General features: G+C 37.0%; 1 protein-coding gene across 10 annotated transcripts in view; it reads left to right on the top strand.

Moving 5' to 3' along the window:
* The window catches only part of PPFIA1 (PTPRF interacting protein alpha 1), a 54,208-nt gene that overhangs the window by 11,081 nt on the left and 22,440 nt on the right, over positions 1-20,687 (top strand). For 5 of the 10 annotated variants that reach the window (XM_039386001.1, XM_039386000.1, XM_039386002.1 and 2 more), the window contains exons 3-15: positions 9,485-9,586; positions 10,074-10,238; positions 11,035-11,109; positions 11,572-11,673; positions 11,920-12,141; positions 12,905-13,051; positions 13,790-13,924; positions 14,998-15,081; positions 15,745-15,876; positions 18,010-18,072; positions 19,304-19,383; positions 19,620-19,752; positions 20,382-20,605. In XM_039386001.1, coding sequence (XP_039241935.1) covers positions 9,485-9,586; positions 10,074-10,238; positions 11,035-11,109; positions 11,572-11,673; positions 11,920-12,141; positions 12,905-13,051; positions 13,790-13,924; positions 14,998-15,081; positions 15,745-15,876; positions 18,010-18,072; positions 19,304-19,383; positions 19,620-19,752; positions 20,382-20,605 — 1,664 coding nt within the window. Of the gene's footprint in view, positions 1-9,484; positions 9,587-10,073; positions 10,239-11,034; positions 11,110-11,571; positions 11,674-11,919; positions 12,142-12,904; positions 13,052-13,789; positions 13,925-14,509; positions 14,585-14,997; positions 15,082-15,744; positions 15,877-18,009; positions 18,073-19,303; positions 19,384-19,619; positions 19,753-20,381; positions 20,606-20,687 lie in introns of all 10 variants that reach the window. The other 5 variants (XM_039385998.1, XM_039385994.1, XM_027728566.2 and 2 more) reach the window with 2 other exon arrangements.

Genomic DNA, 20,687 nt, shown 5'->3' with positions numbered 1-20,687 from the left:
ATACAGTATTATCACCTTTTTGTACTTCATAGGGAAGGGCTTGGAAGGTCATAACATTCTTTTAGCTTTATGTTGCAGGTGCCTCTAGTAATTTATTTCTTTTAGAACACACAGTTCTTGAGTTTTCAGAATGGTCTTTGGAGACCATAATCTTCCAAAAGCTGAGTCTTTGTTTCAAGAAATCTGGAATTGCTTTATTTAATGTAAAGTGGAAATGGAGCATCTTTTTAGGATTTTAGCTCTCACTGCTTGTCCATGCAGGAAAGAAACTGTCCTTTTTCCCTCCTGGGGTCTCATTTACGCACCTCCTTTATGTTGCTCACCAATCCGTCTTTCACTTCAGCATTTCGTACTGGTAACACCATATTAACAGATTGTCCTTGTTTTTTATTAATTAATTAATTAATTTATTATGTCTTCTCTGCATTTTAGTGTTACTCTTCTCCTTGGTTTTCTTCTAGGATGCCACATGTTTTCTGGGACCAAGTACTTATCAAGTCTGGCACTGTCCATTATGGAGATCTTCTGTGGCAGACAAAAAATTACTTTGAACTTTAAAAAAAGCTTCAAATTCCCCTATAAACCAGCTCTTTTATGCTTAATCTATGTTGCTGAATTAAGTTTTTATGGGTTTTTTCTGTGTTTAAATACCAGACTTGTCTGTTGTAAGACTTGAGAGTGTGCTCTCTTTGCGTGGACTTTGGAGTTGCCTTTATTTGTGAAAATTGAGCAACTTTTCCATGGAATGGTCCAGTAGCATTTTTCAGAATATCACAGATTTGGATATCTTTAGGTTCAGTACATCCCCTTAGCATGTAAACTGGGGTGATAGGGTACAGAGAAACAGATAAATCAAATGTAAAGAGCTGTAAGTTGAATTTCCTGCTGAAGGCACATATCTGTCCTCATTGGGTATGACTTGCTTAAACAAGTTTGAAAATAGGAGACTGAAGTGTTCATCACTTAGCAAAAAAATAAATATGTATATATATAATAGGAGAGCACTGAGGGGGAAGTACATGTTGGTGCTTGTTTAATGAGGGTGGCTTGGCCAGCCTTATTCAGATATTCCCAAGCATTCCCTTTTAACAGATTGTGAAAAATGTACTTTTCAGCTACTGGCCACAGAACTAAATCTGAAACTGGAGGCTGAGATGAATGATTAGAATAGGGCAGAGCAGGGCCTCACAGCTGCTGCTCACAGCTTTTGCAAACAGGAGTATCTTGTCACTGAAATAATCTGCATGATGGGTCTTGTCCTGGGCCTATTTGTAAAAAATAGTAGAGTATTAGTCATGTGAGGGTTAGTTTTTAAACACACTGGAATGCAATGTGTAGGATTAAATAATTTTTAATTAATAAGAGTCATAGGAGTTTAATATTTAATGCCAGCTGAGCCAGACTTGTGCTGTTTCTTGTGAGTGCAGTATGTTTAGTGTTGAAGTACAGAAAACTACATGTATTTTTTCTTGCCCTAGTAAACTCACAGTTCAGTGTTGTTTACAATCTTGCTATAGCTTTTGCAGTAGCTCCTCAGTTCCCAAAATGGAGAGTCCCAGAAAAGTTACTGGCCTTGTTAAATTTTCCCAGCGTATCTTGCAGTTGTTTTCCAGTTTGGCATCTCTGAGGAGCATTGCAGGCTGTGAAATTCTGTGAAATCCCAGGAAATCTTGACCAACTTTGTGTGGAGAGGAAAAACTTCAATGAAGTCTCTCTGATATCATATTAAAGATGGAGACTGGTTTTGTCCCACACCTTGTCAAACTGGTAGTGCAAGATTCTTCCTCTTTATTGAAGTACAAGTGTATTCTCCTTTTGCCATGGTGGGTATGGGTGTGGGGAGGTTTCTTCACTGCCATAGACTCTAAAAATGGAGATGCCTAAAGCTACAACTAAGAAGTTGTGCTGCTACTTACTTGTATTAGTTATTAATCCAAATAGACCAGGCTAGAGCTGCAGGAATGTGGTAATTCCTTTTGGGAAACCCTTAGAATTCATAGATTCAGAGTGTCACTGGGAGACATTTGTTCTTCTAACACCCCCCAAGTATTGCAAACTTATTTCTTGGTAAATTAAGGTGTTGTTCTGGAATATTGGTAGTTGGACTCCTACAGTATTGGGAAGGATTACTCTGTTACTGACCAGTCTCAACAGCTCCAGTTCTGCACAAAGTATCCATACACATCCCAAGTTGAACAGCCTGTTTTTCCATGATGACTAAAGTTTTCCTGATGCATATTTTAGCTGATCTTGGGACATTTATCCAAGTCAAACAAGCTTGGTATGGTTCTGAATACTTTTGTGCCTTATCTGCCGTTCCAGGGGGTGTATTCCTGTACATCCCAGAGCAGCTAAGGTGGAACTCTGTGTAGCCACCACAGTGAAGTGATTCTGGTCATGGGATGGAAGGTTTTCTTCTGCCATTGCATGTGAGTAAATGCCAATTTCATGCAAGTCTGAAGTGCTTCTGTATTTCCCTGCTTGCTGGAAGGCAGCTGTTACTTTAAAACTGTTGTAATGGTTCAACTTTTGGACTTCCCTACTCAGAGGATCCATGGTGTTGCCTGCAACATTTTATAAGTATTTTACAAACACAAGTGAAGAAAATAACTTGAAACCAGTATTTCCAGTTAGTTTTCAGTATGTTCATTTCTTGTTAACCTTCTGTGCATTCTGTTAACTTAGGGGGTTGAGTTCACAACTCATTTGAGTATTTGGAGAAAGCCTTGGGGGAAATAAAAACAGGTACTTTGGTAGAGTTTTTTCACTCGTTGATTTGTTGCACATCTGTAGCTTTAAAAATGGTTTAAAGGGCTGTGGTAAAAATGGGTTGTTATCTGCTCTGGGTTAACTGAAAATATATACCCTGTGTGATCTACCATACTTTGAGCAAGCTGTGTTGTTTTGCTAAGGCTGGCGAAAAGATTAACAAACTATCTGGAGAAATTATGGATTCTGGAATGTTTTGATGATCCCAAGGCTGGCTGCTCTACAGAAGAGGCAACTTTTAAGAGGAGTAACTGGATGTTTTCTGACTCGTTTAAACTGCATGTTCTCTTTCCTTAATTTCACAGACCTAGGAAGAAGTTGTAGGATGCAGCTGTGGCTTAGTTTTGACTTCCAGCACATTACCAGCAAACATTCTTGTTTGCTAGCAAGTCCAGAGATCTAGACTTAGATTTAGAGTCTACAGTTCATGTATGACTTGTATTCACTGTGGAGGACAGAGGTGATGGTGGAGCTTGGAAGACACTCGGAGAATGTCTTGTGTCCCTTGCAGTGCCAAGTACAGTGTGGGATTGGGACTCCAGCAATGCACAAAAATCTGGTTTTGCATGAGGCTTTCCCCCTACTCTTGTGTACGTAACAGCCCTGTTCTGCTGGGCTTAGAGCAAAAGAAATGCTAGAGTTCAGGCAGCAATGGTTCTGCCAGCCTGGGTGGCATTAACTACAGGCTATAGTTAATGATTTGAGTGTAGGTGGCTCCTGTTTGCCTGTCTTCGACCTGTGCTTTGCTCTGTGTTACAGGGGTTTGCAGGCTCACTTTCCAGAATGTTCTGTTGAGTGCATAAAGTGTGAGCATTGATTAATGTGGTGGAAGGAGAACCTCTGATCCTTTGAGGAGTGAGAGGCTGGATCCAGCCATGTTTGGGTTCTGGTACTTTTACCCATCCACGTTCCAAATAGGACACGTCTCTCCAAAATGTGTTAGATCTGGGAAGGGGAGCTACAGGAGGGAGAACATGGAACTGATGTGTTTCTACCTCCCTTTTCCTGTTGCTCCTGCATTCCTTTTGCAAAGCTGCCAAATACCACCTTTCTTCATGTAGTGCTTTGTAGTCCAGGCTCAGTGAACGCTCTGCATAAATTTAATCAGGATGGTAACTGGAAACCCAGTCATTACCATGGAGACTTGGTCTTGCTATAAGCTTTCCCATTTTGCTCCTGGGCATATGTTTGGTACCTGCTGGCTGTGAGTTTGGAGTTCTTTTTGGCTCTTTGCTTGTGAAAGACCAGGCTGTGGATTCTCCTTTCAGCTCCAAAGAGAGCTGGGAACAAGGAGAGTTTCATTCCAGAGCAATAACATTATGCAACTGTAAACATGTTAAAACTTAATTGCCTGTTTAGGATTGAGCAGTGTTAATGACCAAGCCTGGATGGGTCAATCCAGGAAGGAAACTTGAATATTGTACTAAAAAAGAGGGCTGGGATGATCAGATGGGTCAATCCAGGAGGAAAACTTGAGTATTGTACTAAAAAAGAAGGCTAGGATGATCAGAAGTTCCTCAGGTCTAGTATTTAGTCAGCTGGCAGCAATATTCACTTGAGTGTTCTCATGCAGTTTTTGATAGAGGAAAAAAAAAAGGTATGTTTTTGAAGTCAAGGAAAATACAGACTTCTGAGAGTTAACCAAAGGTGGTATTAAACATTTTAAATATCTCAATGCCACTAGTTGGGATGGGAGAGTTTTTTTAAGAGTAAAGAAATCTGCACCTGGGTTTTGGTAGTTGTCTTTTGAGTTATAAAACATCTTATGCATACACAGAAATAGGAAAGGAGGTCAATACACTAATTATATAATGAGCTCCAGTATATTCTCACTCAGCTCTAGTTGAAAAAACAACTACTTTAAGCATGAAAAGCCTTTCAGTGTTCTGAAATGCAAGAATTTGACATATCCATATTTTAATTATTCTCTTACACTTCCTTTTAAGTTGTTGAGGTTTTTGAGAACAAAATATAGACTTATTTCATAGAACTGTTTCTCTTACTGCTTGAAATAAGTTTTATGATTCCGGGTTAGTAAATCCAGGCTGCTTGATACTTACTGGAAATTAATTTCATGAGGTGAAAAGCAAAATATTTTTCTTTGCACACTCCAGGCTGATTTTTCTCTTTCCCATTAGCACATGCCAGAGATATGGAAAGGTTGAAAGCAATCTGTTTTATTACGTGGAACAGGCCAAGCATAATGTGTGTTGGTGGTTTGTTTTTTCTGGATTTGTTGCTGTTAAAGTGTGTGTAACTGTGTTTTCTTCGAGGGCTGGATTTAATGATGAAAACATATCATTTCTTTTCAGTTTTAACTCTCAATACCCTTGAAGTATTTCATTGTTTTGATTCTTAGCCTAAAAAACCCAAACCAAAACTGGTTGAACCTAAATTTGCTTGTTAGGAACTTTCAGATATATTGGGGATCTTGGTCCCTGTGTGCTCCCTAAAACCCTTGAAGTGAAGTGACTGTGAAATACCCTGTTAAGCTTAAATATTTAAATTTTCTTTGATTGTTTTCCTTAAGAGTGTATATTTGTCGTTTCCATGCATGCATCATTTGGAATAATTGTGGCTTATATGTGGTGTAAACATCATGCTGGAAACTTATTGCAGATCCCACTGGTTTCCATCCCTGATGTCCTGCACTTTCCCCACTTGTTCTTCTTGTGCTCCTTTCAGCTGCTCAGCTTTGTGAGTGGGTTGTTTGATATTCAGGCTACAAACCAGAATGACAGTAAAACAAAATATTACTTGGAGATTAAAGAGATAAATTCCACTCATATATTTCTCTCAGAGATGTTCCTAAAGATGCAACAGTTGCAACTTTATGTTTCTGTTGCCTGAAGTTACTACTTTAAAAGTAGTATTTTAACAGTGGTATTTTACAGTACTTTAATAGTAGTATGTTCTTTGATGAACTGAAAATGTTTGGGGTTTTCTTTACATATCTTTCCATCCTTTATATGTTTTTTGGCCGTCTTGTTGCCTGTAATCTGTGATTCCTTATGCACTCACAGGTGTTGCATTTCTTGTGGAATAAGGTTTTTTTTCTTGATCAAATTCCAAGAAAATTTACAGTTCGTTGTCTGTAGAGGATCCCTAATACACAGCTTATATTAACAGACTTCCAGGGATTACCTGTGTTCCTTTCAAGTTTTTCCCCCTAGGTTAAATATAGTCTTCCTGTCATCTAGCATTTATTGGTTTGTCATGTACTATCTGTGGAGCCTATAAATTATGTTCGTAATAACCATGAAGAAAACCTGTTCCCTGAAAGCTGTTAATGTTCCTGGACTGGGATCTTGGAAGTACCCAAGTGTCTGTCAGCTCAGACATCAGAAATGTGTAGGCTTTACAGCCAGGCACCAGTTGATCCAATTTTTGAAAGGATGTTTATATTGTGACCTCAAAAATATTAAAGGTTGGAGGTCAATTCTGAAGGTTGGTGGAGAAGAAGTGTTCTTGCTTTAAAAAATCATAGAGTTTGTGAACAAAAAAAACCCTGAAGATGTATTGCTGAACAGGAACAACTTTACTTGCTCGATGTAGCTTTTTGTTGAGAGTATTTATTTCTGGCAGCAAGAGAGATGTGTTTGGAATGATGCAGTTGGGTCAGAAATTGACTTTCTCCAGTAAACATTTCAGTTTAGTGCAGCATATGGGTGTTTGCCAGAATGTTCTGATCATCAGGGAATATTTCCCTGGAAAATTCAGCACTCTCTCTTCTGTGTGTGCTCTGAAAGTGCTTGTTGTGAGTGCCATTCTAGTCAACTTGTTATTTTGAGCAGAACTGATGATCTCAATCTTCTTAATTACTGAAAAATAATCAGATTTTAGGATAAGTAGGAAAGTTTCTCAGGATTTTCCCTTTTTCCTTTAATTCTTTCTGTACATTCATCTAATGCCAAAGAAGAAATTATGAGACAACTCAGAATTTTTGGAGATTATAAAGTTGCAGATAGTTTCTCTCCTGAGCTGCTTGGGGAAATCACAAATTGTCTGCTAGTGGAGGTAGGTATTAAAACTAGAAAGGACATATCTTTTGGCAGTGTCAGCTGAAACTAAGGACATTCAAATGTTCTTTATTAGGCAGCTCACGGGACTCAAAGCAACGGTATTTTGTCAAAACACCCAGCAGTGGAGGTTATTGTGCAATGCCAGAAGTTCATGCCAGTGTGTTTATGCAGCAGCAATATAAATTCCTGGGTGCTCTATTGTTTTGGGTCATCTGACAAGGGTGATGATTCGTGTCAGAATTGATGTATTTGTGCTACAGTTTATATTTGCACACAAGTATGCAGTGGGATAGAACTCTCTGTGCTACAACCATTTGAGGAGTGAATAGACTTCCTTTCAAGTACACAGCTGGTGAAGCTCACACAGAGTCCTGGAAAGTCTCACAGGTGGGATGTTGAAGGTATAGGAAAAGTTTGGATGTCAAGGAACAGCTTGTAGTAGAGGCAATTTTTCTGTCAGCTCCAGTGAAGCCTGAAGTAGATTTTTCTTGATTTACTTGCACCCAGGACCCTTTTGTAGTTGTGTGTATAAAAGTTCCAGTAGCTGGATTTACTTTTTATTTTTTCTCCTAAGTGTATTTCCAGGCCATTTTGAAATTAATAGGCCTTTCTTTCTTTTTTTTTTTTTTTTTTAAGAATGCAAATAAAATATTGCAGTGAAATATTTATGTGTGTAATTATGAAGTGTGGTAGAGAAGTCATTTTTTTAGCAGTTGAAAAAAGAAATTTAGACTTTTTGCAGTTATTTGCTGATTAACCAGGAGACTATACTGAAACTTTCCTCCAATAAGCAGGTTTTTATTTAGGAAGAGGGATTATAGGGGTGGATTCTGCATCTGTGACGGTGAGATTACTGTCTTTACCACTTTTAAAAGCCTCATACATGACTAATTCCAAAGGAGTTCACTGTTAAGTATGTAATGCGCAACAGACTTTTTGTCTCTTCAGTCACATGTGTATTTTAGAATAAAGTTTTCCCAATGAATCTTGGAAATGGCAGTGTCCTTGCACTGTGTCTGGCTGTTTTAGCTGCAAGTTAGAATTTACAGAGTGTAGTGTAATTGGTTGATGTGGCCTTTTGTTTTTAAGCATGTGCCTCCTGCCACTTTGAATTTTGCTGCAAAACAGCTCCATCTGAAGCTTTCACTTGACATGCAGCTACTATCTGTTAAACAGTATATTTTGCAGAGTTTGAAAAAATTAGAGAAACAGTGTTTGTGCACATGGTGTGTCTCCGCTTAGGTGGCCATTTGTGGTGTTCACCTTGTCTTGATCATCACCAGTTCAGCTGTACCAATCCATTGTTTATTAAATAAGTGTCTTGTTTGTTAGACACGTGTTTTCCTTATTTTACAACGAAAAAGACTATTATTTACTAATATTTCAATGTTTTCTTATCTAAGTGCTTCTTAAGTGTTCACTGGCCATTGGAGTGACAGATGCATATCTATTTTCACATCCTAAGTTGTGTTGGTAGCACATGAAGTTTTTTTCCCATTTCCTACAAGCTTTCTTCTACAACATGGACTTGTTCACATTCACACCTTTACTTTTTGCATTAATTCTAATTGCCAATGTGGTTCAGATTACAACTTAAATTATGCCAGAGTAGGTAGGTAGATAAGGTCATGCTCTGTATTTGCTTCTAAATGTGATGTATAGTTGTACCTTTTATTCTATTCAGGGTGTGCTCTGTGAGATGATAAAACATTTAAATGCCTTTTATGTTGAATATTTTTAGTGAGGCTGTTGATAGAGAGCAGAAGTGGTGTAGGAAGGAGTGGCTCTTTCAGATACTGCTATAATCATTTCCTGACAGAAACCCAAAACTGTAGAAAGGTACTCTTTAATGTTGACTACTCTGTATTCACTGTAGTAATAAACATGCAGTAACTGTTTGAGTTACCTCAGTTCCTGTTCCCTGATGACACTTCACTCTGTATTATTTCACTTTGGTTGAGCTTTGTTTGGTGAGATCTTTACTGAATTTGAAGGGTGAGCCTTGTGAGGGCTTTGAGCCCAAGGGCTCAGCTTTGAGAAAATTCTGATTCTAATCCTCTGAGATTTCCAGCAGGACTGTAGGGAAAGCGCTGCTTCAGTTCTGTTTTGTGAGACTTGAAAGAAGGCATAAATGAAATTCCAGTATGTAGCTGTATTCTGGTAGATGGCAGGGTTATGCATTGTCTCTCACAATTACATCCTGACTTGAAGTTTATCATGTTTTCTGATTTCTTTATTTTACTGGGCTCTGTTTTATTGTGTCTCCCTTAGCAGTTGTTAAAAAAAAAAAGACAACAAACAAAACAAATACACAAAAGAAACAGCTCTTTGAAACCATAAAAAAATGCATTACAAATGTGTTTTTCCCTTTGCTTACCAGGGAAACCACGTTTGTTACGAGCCTTCCTAAATCTTTGTTCCCGAAGCCTAACCATGATGAAACCAGGGAAACCCCAACTCAGACAATTGCCTTGAGAGACAAATGAGTTTTCAAAAGTACTGGTCAAACATCTTTTGTCTTCACAGGGTTTTTTTTGTCTTTACAGTTGGTAACATAATGTTTTAAGTGTTTGAACCTAAGCACGACTGTAAATTGTATTGACTTTAGTCATCTGAATGCTTCAAGAAATTGTCAGGTGTTCACATGAATCCACTCTCACTGTATCCTGATATTTCTGTCTGGTTTATTCCAGGAATTTGCAGCACTTACAAAAGAGCTCAATGTATGCAGGGAGCAGCTGCTGGAAAGGGAAGAAGAAATCGCTGAACTGAAAGCAGAAAGAAATAATACCAGGGTTAGTTCCTTGTCTTCTCCAAGCTCACCATTGTTAAAGAATGGAGGAAAACACTAAATGTTGAATTTGAAAAGCTAGAAGTGTTTCTTTCCCCAATATTTGCACATGAATCCCCGTGGAAGTGCAAATGTATGTTGATTAAGAAAGTTTGGAAGCTTATATGCACAGCTCCAGATGCTGCTGTGCGGAATCAGGAAAAGCTTGTAAGACTGCACTGTGTCTGCCATTCAGCGTTCTGGTTGTGAAAGTTTTGTAATCACACAGCTCCTGGGATCAGAGGAGCAGAGTGAGTGGGTTGTAGGGATCTGTTTGAGCAGCTTACGCTGCTAATGCAGGTCAAATGTTAAAAACAGGTCCTTACTCTTGATACAACGTTCTTTGTCTCTGAGATTTGAAGTTTAGAGCTCAAAACTTAATGTTCTAGGAGGCAAAGTTTTCTGCAGCTTTTCAGAACAGGAATAAACATTGTTCCTTTTTCTTGCTTTAGCTGTTACTGGAACATCTGGAGTGTCTTGTCTCCAGGCATGAGCGATCTCTGAGAATGACTGTGGTGAAGAGGCAAGCTCAGTCTCCAGCAGGAGTTTCTAGTGAAGTGGAAGTTCTCAAAGCACTAAAATCTTTATTTGAGCACCATAAAGCCCTTGATGAAAAGGTAATGAAATATTGTGCTTCATCCTGTCCCTTCTTTTGTGTGGGCCATTTTGTGCTAAAGCTGTAGAAATCTCTGAACTGTAACTGCATCCAGTACCTGCTCTCCTAAATTGATGTGGAAATAAATCAAGGTGCTGTGGTTGATTCTAGTATTTCATTAGCTCTGTTAATGTAAACTCAGCATGGTTCAGTGGCAATATATTTGCTGTAGGATTGCATACAGTTGCTTAGCTCTACAATATCAGAATTTAGTCTTTTGATTATGTAATATAAGGAAGAGAGAACAGGAAGAGAGGAATCTGCTTACACTGTGATATGAAGCTGAATTAAAGGAACCTCTCCCTTCAGCTGTGCCTGATATTGGCAGCAGGATATGCAAGTCCTTAAGTTCACTGTGAGTTTTGTTGCCAACTCACAGTTTACCTGACTTTTGTGACCCTTGGATATAAAATCTGGCAAATTACTTTAGGCAGAATTCTTCTTTTTAAGCAGAAATAAGCAAAAGCCTACACACTCTGTGCCTTGCAAAAGAACAAGCAAATTCTGGGCATGTTTAATTCTTGCCTAAATATACAGGTCATCTTGAAATACTATTTGCTTGTGACAAAAAAGGAAAAATTAGATTTTTAAGATACACATTATTTGGCTATTTTTTTGTGTTGCAATTAGTACTGACTGCAGATTAGGCAGGTGTAATGGAAATAATGTCATTTATTATCTGAAAGGGCATGGCAGTAAATGAAATTGATTTCTTTCTGATTTGAATGATTTCAAATAATTTGAAATTATCTTTTCAGGTAAGGGAGAGGTTACGAGTAGCACTTGAAAGATGTAGTTTATTGGAAGAAGAACTAGGTACTACACATAAAGAGGTAGGTTTCTGTCTTAAAAGTTAAATCTTCATATGTGCATTGTGGGCAGTTTAGTCAATATTAATAAAATACATAGTAGTTTATTAAGTTTCACTTTTGCTTCTTGCTATTGGTTTTTAGCCAAATGGAACAACAATTAATTTTTAACTCGGTTGCTTTGAAAGAGCAGGAGGGGAAAAAAACAAACCTCAACCCTCTGACACCTCCTGCCCCCCCCCCCCAAAAACCCAAAAAACCCCCAAAGAAAACAAAATAAAAGAAAGGAAAGAGTTCATATGGCTTTAAAATAAGAATTTTTGGGTTGCAGTGGCCTAAGTTGGGTGCCTGTGCTGTTTTATTAATAAATACTTTGCAGTAGAATAAGTAATTGTTATTTTGCTCCTTTGCTTTTTCAGCTGTTCCTTATATTATTAGTGAGAAAGAAATTGACTTGAAACATGTGTGTGTAAACTTTTCTTTTAGTTAATGATTCTGAAAGAGCAAAATAATCAGAAGAAAACACTTCCAGACGGGATGCTGGATATAAATCATGAACAAGAAAATACACCAACTACAAATGGGAAGGTACAGCTATTTACTTGACATCTGACTTTTAATCATTACCTGTAACATTTTAATTTTAAACTATAATAAGATATTTTTGCATAATCATCTAATTAAAAAGTCTTAGCTACCACAATTTCAATTTTTGCAGTCTATCCAATAATAAAATTGTCCTTGTGGAGAGGTGTTTACAGGTGAGTAACAGTTTGTTTTTCAATCTTATTTGCAACATGCCAAATACAGTTGGTTTTTTTTCCTGTTTAATAGAGATCCTCTGATGGTTCTTTATGCCATGATGAAAACCTTGCTAAAGTGATTGAACTCCAAGACATTATAGATAAGCAAAACAAAGAGCAGACACAAATGAAAGAACGTCTCACTGCTCTGTCCAGCAGAGTGGCAGAGTTGGAAGAAGATCTTGACACAGCCAGAAAAGACTTGATAAAGTCTGAAGAAATGAATACAAAGTTACAGAGAGATGTACGAGAGGTGAGGAGGGAGCTGACAGAATTTGGGGAGTCCCAAATGCAACTGCTTTATCAAATTTTAGTCTTATTGGTGCTCAGTTGAACCTTTATGCTTTTGAATGTCTTTGTATTGATAGACGAGAAGAAAATAGTCCAGGGCATGATCTCTTTCTTAAATTGTCTTAAGCAACTGGTCTTTTATATTAATCTTCACGCTAAATCTATGACTTAGATATTTCATTAATATATTGGAGATTTAACATTGCAAGCTTTACCATGTTCTTGAAAAGATACTTGATCTTGTCGTAAAAGCTAAGCTTATTCATAAAGTTTAAATTTTTTAAAGATGTACATAGAGGAAGAATCACTTTAATTTCAGTGCTGTCATTGACAGTTCCTGATCAGTCACTAATCTCCGAGGTCCCGTTTATTGCAGTGTACTGTAATTAAGTAGAAGTTAAATAGGGTGCTTGGTTAAGTCCAAGAACATTCTCTGACCATCCCCAGCACATCAAGATTTGCTATGTTTGTACCATTGAAAAAGTAAGTAGTAGATCTGTGGCATAAGATAATAAAGATGAGTCTTTTTTAATCATTCACTGTTTTAAAAAAGTAATTGAACTTGTAAGCCTAAGTGAGGCTCTTCTTTCTACTTCATTTTATACAGAGAAAAATAACAGAAATGTCAGATTTTTTAGTTTTTATTATTTCTAGGGTTTGCCCCCCAGTTTGATCACAAAATAATTCTCTCTCATATTCTGAATTCTGCTTTGTATCTTGCACAGACTATGGCCCAAAAGGAAGACATGGAAGAGAGAATTACAACTCTTGAGAAACGCTACCTCGCTGCACAACGTGAAGCTACATCTGTGCACGACCTCAATGATAAACTTGAAAATGAAATTGCCACTAAAGACTCCATGCACAGACAGGTTGGGATTGGAAATAAGATAAAGTGCATTTTGCTCAGCATAAAACTGATGGAAATAATTCATGTTCATGCTCTACTGAAGCACTTTGCTTTTAGGAAGATAAATGTCGTTTGTAATGGGCTGTTGGTAGTGACTGTTTTTCAGTAATTGGAGTTGTACATTGCAGAGTTTTACCCTGGGAATGAAGATGACACAGTTTTACTGGGAAGGGGAAATGATTTAGAGAATTTCAGTGCACTTCATCATGGCTTTTGTCCCTATTAGTTGTGGATTTTTAAGTTGTTATATGTATATCCAAACATCTTTAGGTTTGTGTGTAAGAATTACTCATTCTAAGCTGAAACCTTTTAAAACTTGTATAGTGTGTAGTGATTTTTACAGGCTATAATAGAAGTGAGTGTTGCTTTACTGGGAGTGGAAATTTGACATATGCTTGACAGGAAAGTCCAGCTTTATAAACCAGAAATGGTTATTTAGCCAATCGCTTTCTAATTAGAGGCAGGCAACCTTTTGTCAACAAGAGAAGTTCCTTTTGGTATAATTCATAAAAGTAGTTGTACACACTTGAAAAAAAATTAAATTTTGCAGTAATATGCATAGTGTTATTTAAAATATGGAGGAATTTGTCCCTTGTCTTAGCACAGCCTTGATGTAGAAGATTCACAGCTTGTTCTTTGCTGCTTTGAAAATTAATTACCATTTTTAACCCTAAGCATTTTTGATTGTGATCCTGTGCAGAGTGAAGATAAGAACAGGCAATTGCAGGAACGTCTGGAACTGGCTGAGCAAAAGTTGCAGCAGACCCTGAGAAAGGCTGAGACTTTGCCAGAGGTGGAAGCTGAGCTGGCCCAGAGAGTTGCAGCGCTTACAAAGGTGAGGCCCCCTGGACAGTGTCCTGCAGACTCTGTTCTCCATTGGTCCCACTGCATGAAATCTGGTGTTAGTGTTGGCTTTGTTACATTCTGGTTTTCCCACAAATAATTCAGAAAATATTTATCCCTTTTCTCTCTACTTTTCCCGTTCACCTCTCTGAAGACACTCTTCTTGATTTTTATTTTTATTTTAAATTTTTTTTTTTTAAATCTCTGCTCTTTGGAACTTGAGCAGGTTTTCTGTTAATGATGTTATGAAAATGTCTCTCTGAATTATTACTTTGGTGCTCTTTATTAAAATCAATTCAATGTTAGGCATAAAATCCTTCTAAACGTGAACTATTTCTGAAGGGGAAACCCAAAATCCTTCCACTGATAACCAAGTGAAGAGTATGGGGAGCAAGAGAAGTAATGATACTAATAAATATCAAGGTTTTTAGAGGGCTGCAAATGAGCTAATGAAGTGTGAAGAATTATATTTAGTAACTGCAAGTGAGCCTTTTCAAGTGTGTGTATGTGCTTTCTTTGAAAGTCTTAGTTTCATTTCTTTCCCTGTTATCTTTCCTATCCCTAACTGGCTCTGTAGTCTGACCTTTTGTCTCCTGGGAGATCTGCTGCTAAAGATGCAAAAGTGTTGGAACTTACCACCAAGCTTAGGAAGGTAGAATTTGTATCTTAGTCCTTGTTTCTGCTTGCTGCTTTCTGCTTTGTCATGGGTACTAACACAGGGTCACATCCTCCAGACTAGTGAGGAAAAGCTGAAAATGCACTTAGTTTTTATTTTTATTTTCTTTTTCTTTTTTAATTCTTGGGGATGTGAATGAACTTCTGCTCTTGCAAGCTCATTTGCAAAGAGCAGTGGATTTGTGGTGAGAGGTTTCCTCATTTTGCTACTCGCATATGAACCCTTGCAAGGTTTTTAGTGACAGAAAAGCATCTGTTCTGTATTTTGTGTTACCATAAATGGCGGTTGTGCAAAGCATGTTAGAAATGTTACTGTGCTTCAATGTTTCTGTGCTTTTGAAACCTTAAAAAAACCCCACCCAAATTCTAATTTTGCTTTCAAATTGACAGGCTGAGGAGAGACATGGTAACATCGAGGAACGACTGAGGCAGATGGAAGCACAGCTAGAGGAGAAGAATCAAGAGCTGCTAAGGGTATTGTACATAATTTTGACAAAGATATAAAACTGAAAGAAAGAATTCAATCCCCTTCATGGCTGCTACTGTTCAGCAAAGCTGGTTTTATTTCTCTCTTTTAAAAGAAAGCCGGAGTTTGGGCTGGCTGATATTTGGGAGATTTGAGTCACTGTACTATGTCTCACCTTAAATCTCAAGGGCAAGCTGAAAGTCTGCCATGAAAGTTTGAAAATAGAAAATATCTGATTACTATTCTTAAACTCAATATATATTCACATACTCAATAAAATATATTCAATATTACTGGTAATATTACTATTACTATTCATATCTGATTACTGTTCATACTTTCTGATGAACAGACAGATCAAAAACTTGCTGAATTAAATGACTATGGAAAAATTGGTTTCTGGGTTATAAATAATGGAATTCATTCTGAATTCTGTTTGTTTTTTGTTGTTTTTTTTTTTTAATATAGGCTCAGATTTTCAAACTTCTGATTTTGGATCAGTTATTAAACTGTGAAGTGTCCCTTATACTCCCTCGGAGTCCTGGAGGTCCATCCAGTATTCCTCTCTGGAAAAATATTGCTGTTAAAGAAAGCTTACTGCCTTTATAACCTGGAAACTGTTATAGACATTGAAAATATGAAGTTATTTCAGTAGCTTTTCTGTATCTTAGGCTAGACAGAGAGAGAAGATGAATGAAGAGCATAATAAACGTTTGTCAGAAACTGTTGATAAACTTCTGTCTGAATCCAATGAAAGGCTCCAGCTGCATCTCAAGGAAAGGATGGCTGCCCTAGAAGATAAGGTAACAAGTCACATTCCAGCATATACATTAATTAGAATGCTCAGAATTCTGTGATTTGTGCAGTTTGCACACATCTGTAACTCCAGTAAATAAATATGAAATCCTTATTAATAAATGGTTTCTCTTAAGGCTGTTTTTTAGTGTGGATTTTGAAAATATGTACATAAAATTCAAGTTTTTTGAGACCGTCCCTGGGCATTGCACTGCAGTGTTGAGAAGGCATCTTTTAATTTTAAGCAACTTTATCCTTTCCTGGTTGATTGGTGTGGATTGCATAAATAGGCTCATCCAGTATAATACAGGAAGCCTAAAGAATTAGGACTAGAACTTTGGCCTTTTTAGTTCAGTTTCTTTTGTTTCCCACTGCTCTTGGCTATACCAATTCCCCTGAGTCCTTGTGGGATTCTTACAAATTGAAACAACCTTGTGTTTTCTTCCCAGGTAGATCATTTTGGGACTCATTATGTGAATGTAACTGGGCTGTTCCCTGCACTGTCAATGCACCCCTTGGAGCTTTCCCCAGCATTCAACTTGTGACACACTTTTACTGTTTTTCTTTCTCTTCTGCTTTTGGATGTAGTTCCTTATGGATTTTTCTCTCACACATGCCTTTAAGTTAGATTATCTTACTCTGCATCCAACAAAGCAAGGTCTTCTAAAGTGGCACTTTGCTTGATGCTGATTTAGAATTGCCTTGTCTTGGATTAAAAAAATATTTGGTTTCCTTTGTTGGAGAGTGAAATGATCATCTGGGGAAAATGTTTCAGTAAAAACTGTGTGAATTTTGTTTTAAAGTCATGACAATAAAACACTTCAATAAGTAGAATGATATTTTCAGTCTTTTACTAAATGTTTGCTTCCTCTTGCATTCATTTCAATTCAGTTCTCATCCCTAAACCGTCAGTCAGGTGTCTGACACATCCTTCCATAATTCCAGGACTCTCAGATCATTACAGGGATTTAGTTCATTCCTTGCCCTGCTTTTATACTCTCAGAGCTGGGAGGAATCGAGTGGTGCAGAAGAAACGTAGGTCCTACTGTTATCCTTCGAGTTGATGATAAAGGTGCTTATCTAGCATCTAAGGCTGCAAACTTTGCCTTGTGTTTCCTAGTTAACAACACTATTTTCAACATCACCAACTGCTTCAGAAATTCTGATTATGGGCCATGTTGTGATATCAACAGTCATAACAGTCTTTTTAAATTCAATTTCTAAGAAACAGATGACAGCATTGTTTTTTTTAAATGTTTGCATATTGGGGGGTGTCTTAGGGCTGACCCAAACTCCCTCCTATCTTCCATAACTTCTTTCATGCGTAATGAGGAAAATCTGCTTGTCCTTTACTCTAAGTAACAGCTTTTAGAGAAGTGTTCTTGTGGAGGCTTCTAGCTCATTCTTTTATGATAAGTTAGAAAGAAATGTGCAGGTAAAATTTTAAGACTTTGTTCTGATCACTTGGTCTTTTTCCCAGAGTGATTTATTTTTTCACATATGAAATTGTAGTTTATCTAAAACATGTAATAAAGGTATTAACAACCTCAAGAAATTGTTAATTAAGAAATTGTTAATTGTTTTGGCTGTGGTAGAAAAGGAAAAGAAAGTGAGCCAGTTATAAGTTTCCTATCAGAAGGGGGAATCTCTAGTTTGAAACAGCTCTAATGTTAAGAAAAACCCTTAATTCAGTGAGTATTGCAGTTCTGAAAGTACAGTATATCCAAGAAATTACTGTGTAGTAATTTTTTTAGGTCAAACAAGTGCAAATAGAATGAAAACTTAAGGATAATGGCTGCTAATTCATCTCAATAACCACTCAGTGAATTACTTTAAATTATTTTAGCTGCCTAATTATTCCGTATTTTTTTACTAGTCAGACTTTTTCAAATGCAGTTTTAAAAGGTTGCTATTGCTATTAAAAATTTATGGAACCAGTACTATTACTAAATCTATTATTTAGAGGGCTGTACACCCGGAAGGATAAACCTTCAGCTATAATCAAAGTGAAATGATGGTAAAGTATCTTTAATTTAAGATGTATAATGTTGATTGAATTATTTTTGATACTCCTCATGGTTATGGTTTAAAAGTGTAAAGCTTTTTATAAGTGACTTACTCTGTGATACCTTTTATTTTAGAATTCACTTCTTCGAGAAATTGAAAATGCAAAAAAGCAAATAGAGGAGCTTCAGCATGAAAAGGTACACTCTGCCTTTCTGAAATATTCTGTTGGAGCATCATTGCTGCCTTGCTACATAGCAGGATCAGGTTTTAATTCCCCACAGAATTTAACATTACCTGCTCTGTTTAAAAGAAGGGAGTTGTTGTTCATTTTATGGTATTGTGTGCCTCAGTTTTATAAAGCTTTTATAGGTAATACATAACCTTTTACTCAAAAACTTCTGAATATGTAAAGTGCCTGGATATGTTGGCAATTTGCCCAAGCTTGGGGATTGTGTAGAATTTTTATATTTTTGTACATATGACCTTGAACAGCAAAAAGAAAAGAGATACATTTTTAACGTTGAGCATTTTCCCATAAGGTTTTCTTAAAGCTTTCAGTATGAAATACGTGTGCAACTGCTAAAAATTTTCTTTAATTTATTAGACTTGGCTGCTGCTTTTTAATAGCATCTGTCTGGTGTTGTGCTTGCCCTGGAAATGACAAGTTTTCTTTCCTTAAATAAGTGGCGAGGCCTTTCGTATCTTTGCATCCTTAAGCAGTGGCAGTTGATTTTGTGGTCACAGCATCTGTTCTGAAATAATACTTGTTATAGCTTGTTAAATCACAGGTGTACTGCACCTCCCCACATCACTCTGGTCTCTAGGACAGGATTTGGAGGCTGTGCTTCTGTAATAAAAAGAAGAATGTTAAAGAATGTTCTGCAATATGTGGAATTCTTGTATGTGTAGGCCAGCAGTTTTCTCACAAGGCACAGATGTTCATCATCAGCCACTTTTTATTGGTCTTCTCTTGTTTTCTCATTCATTGGATTTCTCTGCTGTTAAATTCAGAGTTTCTAGGGTGTGTCAAAATGTCCAAGTTCAAAGTGAATACTTTTAGAACCTTCTGTGCAGAGAGCTGGAAAAATCTTCTTGTTTCTTCTTATTATCACTTTATAATAATTAAGTTAGTAGCATGTGAATTTTATTTCATTGCTGTTTTTAAAATGTATGTTGTCATTACTAGAGTAAGCGTAGAGAGGCAGCAGAATTACTCTGGGTTGGCCTTTTGTGGCAGTGCTGTATTGTGTGCAGCAAAACCAATTTTTACATTTTATATTGTTGATGGGTGTGTTTTAAAATCTGTTATTTCTGAGTTTCATAGAAATGAGGCCAAAATCTTAAATGTTAGTTTATAAATCCCTAGTTGATACTGATTGTTTTTTCTTAAGGCATATTGTTATGTATTTGATGTATCTATTTTTGCAGGATCAACTTGCAATAAATGTTGATGCATTAAGGGCTGAAAATGACCAAGTGAGACTCAGAGCCACATCACTCCATCATAGGTACCAGCAGTATTTCAATTTTTTCTATTTTCTTTAAAGTCACTATGCGAAATGTAATTTTGTCTGTTACATAGCTATAAAATCTATTTTTATAGAGCATATAAGACAGTTTTTATGCAGTGCCTAAAAGCAATTGGCACTAGTAGGAAGAGAGAAGTCATTTGGGTGAATTTTTTTTGGTTTCTTTCCCTCTTCCCCTCCCTTTTTAAAGCTAAATGATTGTTTGTGTGTACCAGCAGACCAGATTTCAGATTCCCTATGACATCTTCCTCTGTGGGTGACACTCACACAGACTCCTTTGGCACCTCCTCCGTGCTGAGGCGTCCCCAGAAGGGACGTTTGGCAGCTCTCAGAGATGAACCTTCAAAGGTAACAGAACTCTGAAATGAAAATACAAATAAATCTGTGACGAAAAAATAGATTACATAGGGCTAATCATTGTAAGGAGTTTTTAGAACTGGAGTACCTAGCAATAAAGTAGATTTTATAGATCCTCTTTCACTAACTAATGTACCGCTACTGGTCTTTGTAATTGTTAGCAAAAATTGCAAGATTATGGTTTTGAACTCAAATTTTGGTTTTTAATTTTACTAAGCCTATAAAATATAATTTAAACCAGTCCTACTTCTGTGTCTATACACTATTCTAATGTGTTACTGTTCTGCAAACTATTTCAAGTCCCTTTCAGGACTGATTCCAAAATTTGCAAGGAATTGATAGCAAAATTCTACCATAATTCAAAGTGTGTATAGCCAAGATATGTGATGTTTGAATTTATTCAATAAGCCTGTCCATTTTGCATCTTCCAGTGAAGTGAAATTTAAAAGTTACCTACATTTTAGCTTTTTTTCTTTACATTTCTCTAAAAACTGCTATCTTAATGGATGCATTCAGCATGTAAATAGATTTAAAAAAATTATTTTAAACATCTTGAAAATCAATAGAAACATCATGTTTTTGTCCACTGAGTTTGGATTTTTTTTCATGGATTCTTTTAGGTTCAGACTCTGAATGAGCAGGATTGGGAGCGAGCCCAGCAAGCAAGTGTGTTGGCAAATGTGGCACAAGCATTTGAGAGTGATGTTGATGTGTCTGATGTGGAGGATGACAGAGAGACCATATTCAGCTCAGTTGATCTGCTGTCACCAAGTGGTCAGGCTGATGCTCAGACTTTGGCCATAATGCTTCAGGAACAGTTGGATGCCATCAACAAAGAGATCAGGTATGGCCTGTCTGCTGTCAGGGCTTTGATAAAAATCACTTGGAAAACGGTCATTTTGTACTGATCCTTCCTAATGCCCCAC

This window comes from Pipra filicauda, unplaced genomic scaffold (genome assembly GCF_003945595.2).
Source record: "Pipra filicauda isolate LSUMZ 115617 unplaced genomic scaffold, ASM394559v2 scaffold45_size4122338_pilon, whole genome shotgun sequence".
Lineage (NCBI taxonomy): Eukaryota > Metazoa > Chordata > Aves > Passeriformes > Pipridae > Pipra > Pipra filicauda.
Note: the sequence above shows the minus strand (reverse complement) of the source record. Positions and strands in the feature narration are given on the sequence as shown.